Source organism: Babylonia areolata, chromosome 34 (assembly GCF_041734735.1).
Source record: "Babylonia areolata isolate BAREFJ2019XMU chromosome 34, ASM4173473v1, whole genome shotgun sequence".
NCBI lineage: Eukaryota > Metazoa > Mollusca > Gastropoda > Neogastropoda > Buccinidae > Babylonia > Babylonia areolata.
In genome coordinates this window covers 14,664,889-14,672,388 of record NC_134909.1, presented here as the reverse complement: position 1 = coordinate 14,672,388, position 7,500 = coordinate 14,664,889, and the positions used below count along the sequence as shown (strand labels likewise).

The following is a 7,500-nucleotide window of genomic DNA, read 5'->3' as shown; positions in this document are numbered from 1 at the left end:
CTTCGCCTCTCTCTCTCTCTCTCTCTCTCTCTCTGTCTCTCACGAATCCATTGGTGTTTTTCTCTTTTCAGAGCTGACCCTGAACCGCCCAGAATGCACGAGTGGCAAGGAGTTGTTCCTCGTGGACAAGCAGGATGTACTACTGACCTGTTCCGGAATGGAACGCCAGTGGAACATCTACTGGTCCCTGGCAGGAGGGCGCGGCGGACAGCAGAGGATCGCGGACTGTACAGGCTGTGATCAAAACAACTGCCATGGTTGCTCAATGAACATTAATCAGCCACACTACACATTGGTTCGTTATCACTCTTCCTCCACGATACGATTTCGGGCCGACAGTCAGACTCACGACGGTGCCACGCTGACGTGCTCCACTTTCAACAACGCTAACAGAGTCTCGTGCCGTTTGAGAGTCGTGCAACGTGAGTGAATATGTGTGTGTGTGTGTGTGTGTGTGTTGTGTGTGTGTGTGTGTTCATTTTTTTCTCTTTTAGTTTGTGGGTCTACCTCTCCCTCCTCCCTCTCTCTCTCTGGGCTTTAATTAAGAAACATTTATGATAATAATGATAAAAATGTTTTGCTAATCCCTTGTATACCCCCAGCCTCTTCCCCCACCCAACCCCATCATCTCCCCTTGCCCCCCTTACCTCCCCTCGCCCTGTTTTCAATTGTGGCCCTTGGCCGATGTTCAATAAAACAATTTCGTTTGTTCGTTCGTCTCTGTCTCTCCCGGCACTCCCTCTCTCTCTCCCTTTCTCTCTCTCTCTCTCTCCCTCCCCCCTCTCTATCCCTCCCTCCCTCTCTCTCTCTTCTCGTTCTATGACAACCCAACATACATCAGTTAGAGAATAGTCTTGGTCAGTACAAGCGTGTAATCGTTCGGTTTGTTCTAGTTTCAGCACAGTGACGTTGATTAGGTTTGGTTCATCTCATTAAAGAGTGATGGGGGGGAATATCGGTTTGCTGTCAGGAATAAATGGTCAATATATCCATGGCTTATCTTGAATTCAACAGGTGGTTTGAAACAGCTAACGATAAAATACTTAACATGCTTAGGACAAGCAGTACAGAGAATGAAATACACGTATGGAAAAGAATTAATCCATGTTTAATTCCAGTTTATTTTGTAATAAACTGTGTACTCTGTACGAAACTGGCTCCTAAGGTATTCCCATTCTTCTTTTTTTCTTTTTTCTTTTTTTAATTTTACGTTTTGTTTGCTTTGGTTGAATATCCCTCAACTTTCTCCACTTTCTTCATTTTTTTTGCCCGCTTCAAACAACTTTCCTTTTTACCTCGATTCAGTCTCTCTTCTGTCTGTCTTTCCTTCATTTTATCCTGCTTGCTTTCATTCTTTTGTTTCTTTCTTTCCTTCCTGTACTTTTTCTTTTCTTCCATCCTTTCCTTTCTTCCTTTCCAGCCGTCTATTTTCTCTTTTGATTTCTTTATTTATTCCTTCCTTCCATCCTTACATAAATTTGTCCTTTTTTTCCCTTTTTTTTGTCAGTCAGTCTTTTCCCTCATTCTGTGTTTCGTTCTTCAGTTAGTCTTTCATTCCTTCAAGCCTTCCTTTTATTTCTTCTTCCTTCTTTCCATCCTGCCTCCCTCTTATTTCATTTCGTCAATTCTTCCCCTCACCCTCTTCCTTCTCCTTTTTCTTCTTCCCTCTCCTCCTCCTCTTTCTTCTTTATCCCCCCCCGACCCCCCCCCCCACACACACACCCATTCATTCTTCTTTGCATAATTTCCTTTCCTCTCACCCTTCTGTCTGTCTTTCTTTCTTCCTTCCCCACTTCCTTGCTTCCACCCCCACACCCCACCCCCGTTCTCTTTTCAGCCCACCTGTTTTTCCTTCCTTCATGACAGAGATCACCCCCCACCTCCCTAACTGCAGCAATGGTCAGATAGTGCTCCCAGAGAACCGGGAGACGGCCATCACGTGCACGGGGTTGACGTCCCAATACACAGTCTACTGGGCCATGCGGGGTGTTACCCCCGGTGGTACCGGGTTCGAGCGACTTGGGGACTGTACACAGTGTACCCAGCTTCCTTGTCCACGCTGTGATCCTCCCAAGGCAGGCTACAGTTTCTCCAGAACCCCCACGACAACTGCTTTAAAGTTTCGGGCAGACTACGAAGATCACAACGGTGCTGTTGTCATGTGCTCCAGTTATCCGGGCCATACTTCTCAAACGTGCGAGTTGAAAGTTGTAAAAGGTGAGATGGATGAATGGATGATTGGATGGATGGATGGATGGATGGATATATATATATATATATATATATATATATATGTGTGTGTGTGTGTGTGTGTGTGTGTGTGTGTGTGTGTGTGTGTGTGTGTGTGTGTGTGTGTGTCTAAATCAGTGGTTTTATTCATAATCTAACTTACAGCTAGAATGACTTTTTTTTGTGCCTCCTTTGAGCATATTACAAAAATCAAAAACCGATTCGGAGACAAATATTTGTTAGGAACACACACACACACACACACACACACACACACACACACACACACACACACACACACACACACACACACACACACACACACATATATATATATATATATATATTGTCACGTCGGTGTACATGTGTGTACCGGGTACATTTACAAACTGATGGGCTCGGTGGACCTTTCTTCTACGAAGAACTCCCATGTCCTTGCCGTGTGTTTCAAGTGCTACATGAAGTCACTCACAGTTGGCACAGCACTACAGGCTCAGCTTGGAACGGTGCACTTCACTGACCATGATCTTCCTCTGACAGCCCTCTTACAGTCGCTGTGAGACTGTTCGAGCAACTCGAAATAGTCCTGACTCTGTTGCTAGGATTTTCAAGAAATCAGTCAGGTCATTAGATCTGCTACTGGTAACCTGTAATCCAGTACAACCTGTTCAGGGTCGGGTTGCCGGCGACTAAACCGGCACTCCCACCGCTCCCTTCCGGGACTGGTGAGGCAGGTGGCTAGACACCCTTATGGAGATCCATAAAAGGGCGTTGGCTCAGGAGAGCCACCGACGGCCATCTAGCTCCACTGTGCTGTGTGCATGCCACACGCAGTTGGCCCCCGGGGTGTGTCTACCCATGCATGCGAAGTCTGGATCCGGCAGAATCTGCGGAAGAAACCTATCGGTTCAACGGAGAGGAAGGCGGTTACAGCAACGCACTGTGGAGTGCAGAGAGCAAGATGAGACACCGAAAGGATATCTTGGTCATCCACTGCATCCGTGCTTATCCTCCAGTCGTCTCGACTTAGTCTTGCCACTGGAAATTGGTGGACCCGGACGAGAGAGTGAGGTTGACGTTGCGCAACTCCTCTTCACTTTAAACAAACTCATCGCGCAAGTCATCAGTCATCCAAAATGAGCAGATTGGACTATTCAGCCATTCAGCCATCTGCGCATTCACAGATAGATTCATGAGCATCCTCCCCCCCACCCCACCACCACCCTCCCCCCATCCCCCAGCTGGATGACAACGATGGTCATCATCGATCTCGATGGACACACACCACCAATTAAAAACGGAACAATAATTACGATAAGCCCTGGATAGTTTATTGTAAATTGAATCAAAGTTGTTCTCTGTGTCACTCCAGAAATGGAAACAGAAAATAGATTCATTTTACTCGTTTTTATGTTTCTCACTGGCTATCATTTATTTATTTATTTTTATGCATGAAGACAAGAACACACAAACCCTATCAGACGAATCTGTTATCACATTATACGTTAGCATGTGAATACCAGTGAATGGAATGAACTGGGTAACCATTTACAAACAAATCGTAAGCCATTTTGGGTTACGCGCTAACAAATGAAAGAGAGAGAGAGAGAGAGAGAGAGAGAGAGAGAGAGAGAGAGAGAGAGAGAGAGAGAGAGAGAGAGAGAGAGAGAGAGAGAGAGAGAGAAAGAAAGAAATCGATAACGAAAAAAAGATCATGAACGGAACCTTGAGGCATGGCATGTCAGACTAATTAACATTTACATAAACTGCTTGGTGTCTTTTTCATAAGGATGTTGAGGAGAAGAAGAAGAAGAAGAAGAAGAAGAAGAAGAAGAAGAAGAAGAAGAAGAGAGAGAGAGAGAGAGAGAGAGAGAGAGAGAGAGAGAGAATGAGACAGGGACACAGAGACAGAGGGCTCAGGCCGGATGGAGGTGGTGGTGGTGGTGAAACGGCCTTTGCGGTTGGCTGGACAGTGAAGAACAACGGGACGGGTTTGGTCTGTACACCTTTTTTCAGATTACAAGATGCCCCAGTGTCACGGGGGATGGCTGGACCTTGTGGAAGATGAGAATGTCCCTCCGACAGTCACCTGCACACAGCTGACCAGTAACCAGTCGATGGGCTGGTTTCTTTTCAACAACAACAAAGTCCACCATGTCGCCAGCTGTTTTCCCTGTACTAAAGAACCATGCACCCAGCAATGCCAGGTCCAACGTGATGACTTCAGGGTCAGCAGGACAGCAACCAGCACCTCTCTCACCGTTGTCCGCAATGTACGTGCACTGGCTGGACAAAAACTGAACTGTTTTCTGCAGAAAGAGATTCAGGAAAATTGCCTCATTAGTGTTTTGCGTGAGTATATACAGTTTTTTTTTCATTTTAACTTTCTCAGTGAAAACATTCAGTTTCTTTTTGTTTTCTCATTTCTACTCTGTGTGTGTGTGTGTGTGTGTGTGTGTGTGTGTGTGTGTGTGTGTGTGTGTGTGTGTGTGTCTCTCTCTCTCTCTGTGTCGGTCTGTCTGTTTGTCTCTCTGTCTGTCTGTCTGTCTCTCTGTCTGTCTGTGTGTCTGTCTGTCAGTCTCTGTCTGTGTGTGTGTGTGTGTGTGTGTGTGTGTGTGTGTGTGTGTGTGTGTGTGTGTGTGTGTGTGTGTGTGTGTGTGTGTGTGTGTGTGTGTGTGTGTGTGTGTGTCTCCCTGTGTCTGTCTCCCTCCCTCCTTTCTCATTGCATTACTTTTCTTTTGCTTTTATTTCCTTTTTGGTATTCCTTTCTTTCTTTCTTTTTTTCCTTTTTTTTCTTTCTTCTTCTCCTCCTCTCCTTACTCCTCCTCCTCCTCCTCCTCTTCCTCCTCCTCTTCCTCATTATTATTATTATTATTATTATTATTATTATTATTATTATTATTATTATTATTATTATTATTATCATTGACGGCCCAACTCAAAACGTTTTGTTCATTTGCAAAAGAAATCAGAGAGAATGAAAACAGACGTCTTCTTTCCAGAATGCATACGTATGCAAGCTTTCATATAAACAGGGATGGAAGTTCTGTTTGTTGAAAAGGAAAAGAAAGGGTGAGAAAGTTATATCTGGCTTCAGCGTGAGTGTCCTTGGGTGCAGCATAGAAGCATGTCCACTCTGGAAACTTCGCAATGTCTTGGGAGCGAGATGATGGTAATGATGACGGTGTTGATGATGATGGTGAAAGTGATGATGATGATGATGATGATGATGATTATGATAGTGGTGTTAATGATGATGATGACGATGATGATGAAAGTGATGATGAAGATGATTATGATACTAGTGGTGGTGGTGGTGGTGGTGATGGTGATGATGATAGTGATGATGATGATTATGATAATAGTGGTGGTGGTGGTGGTGGTGATGATGGTGATGATAATGATGATGATGATGATGATGATGATGATGATGATGATGATGATGATGATGATGATGGTGGTGGTGGTGATGATGATGGTGGTGGTGGCGATGGTGATGGTGATTATGATAGGGATTATTATGATGATGATGATGATAGTCATGACGATGATGATGATGGTGGTGGTGGTGGTGGTGGTGGTGATAGCGGTGGTGATGATGCCGATGATGATGGTGGTGGCGGTGGTGGTAACGATAGTGATGACGTTGATGGTGATTATCATAATGAAGGTTTTGGTGGTGGTGGTAACGATGATGGTGGTGGTGACGATGATAGTCAGGATGATGATGATCATCATCATCACGATGATCATAATGACGATGATGATGACAATAATAACCATATAAGTTCTTAGGCATTTCCCCCAAGATGGTGAGTTTTCCTTCGCTGAAACACGAACTGTAGAATAAAAACAACAACAACAACAAAAAACCACAACTATATAAAGTCGCCACGATTTCAACCAGTCGTATCAGCCTACCCCCCATATCCCTCCCCTCCACAACCCCCCCCCCCCCCCACCAACCCCCCATGCCTCCCAGCCCAACACCTCCTAACCCCCTCCGTCCCGTTCCAGACAACGCTCAGCTGAGCGAGCCTCGTGTGACGATGCACAGCAACTGGACCGTGACGGGGATTGTGACGTTTGACCATGCGTTCACGTCACGCGGTCAGATCGGCTGTCGGTGGACCAGGAAAAGTGTCAGCGGTCAGGTAAGTTCTCCACACCTGTGAGCAGTTGTGACGGGACACCGAATCAGACTTTCTTCTTCCCTCCCTCCCTTCCTTCCTTCCTTCCTTCCTTTCTACCTTCCTTCCTTTCTTCATTCACACCCCCCCTCCCCCTCTTCTGCTGTCTACGATCACCTGTGTGCAAATGTGACGGCCTTCCATCCTTCCTTCCTTTCTTTCTTTCTTTCTTCCTCCCTCCCTTCCCTTCTCTTCACCAGTGTGTGCTTCGGGACATTAATCCGAATTCCTTTCTTTCTTCTTTCCTCTCTGCCTTTCTTCTTCTGTCTCTTCCTTCCTTCCTTCCTTTCTTTCTTTCTTTCCTTCGTTTTTTTTCCTCCCTAACTACTCTTCTTTCTTACTCCTGTCCTTCCTTGCTTCTTCTCTTCCTTCTTTCTTCTCTCACTGCCTCTCTCCTCTCCTTTTTCTCCCTCGCTCCCTCCCTCCCTTCCGTCATTTCTTCCTTCCACCCTCCCTTCTCTTCTTCCTTCCTTCCTTCCTTCCTTTAAGTTCAGCCCTCCGTCCACTTTCTCCCACCCCCTTCCTTCCTTCCTTCCTCCCTCCCTCCATCTCTTCCCCTCCCCCTTCCTTCCAACATTCCTTCATTTCCTTCTCCTTCCTCCCTCCTTCCTTCCTCCATTCTCCTCTCCACCTTCCTCTTTCCATTCCCGTCCCTTCTTCATGTTAGTGACATGAAGTATATGAAAGTTTCATGTACTACTTTCTACTACCTCACGGGATTTTTCTGAAATAAACGTATCCTGCCTTGCCTTGTGTGTGTGTGTGTGTGTGTGTGTGTGTGTGTGTGTGTGTGTGTGTGTGTGTGTGTGTGTGTGTGTGTGTGTGTGTGTGTGTGTGTGTGTGTGTGTGTGTGTGTGTGTGTGTGTGTGTGTGTGTGTGTGTGTGTTATCTTCAGTTTCACGTCTATTCACTATAAGTGTTTTTAGACGGAAAGGAGTAAAGTAGTGGATAAAAGAAAGGGAATGCATGTGAATTTTAGTGTAAAAAAGTCTTCATGTTATGTATCAGAGGAAAAGTAAAGTATATTATAAGAAAAAGTCTAAAGAGATTGTGGTGTGTACTGAATGAGTTGTCATGGGAA

General features: G+C 45.4%; 1 protein-coding gene across 3 annotated transcripts in view; it reads left to right on the top strand.

Moving 5' to 3' along the window:
- LOC143277631 (uncharacterized) overlaps positions 1-7,500 on the top strand; it is a 33,845-nt gene that overhangs the window by 9,053 nt on the left and 17,292 nt on the right. For all 3 annotated transcript variants that reach the window (XM_076582518.1, XM_076582516.1, XM_076582515.1), the window contains exons 3-6: positions 72-422; positions 1,867-2,217; positions 4,246-4,581; positions 6,247-6,383. In XM_076582518.1, the coding sequence (XP_076438633.1) occupies positions 72-422; positions 1,867-2,217; positions 4,246-4,581; positions 6,247-6,383 (1,175 nt within the window). The remainder of the gene's footprint in view (positions 1-71; positions 423-1,866; positions 2,218-4,245; positions 4,582-6,246; positions 6,384-7,500) is intronic.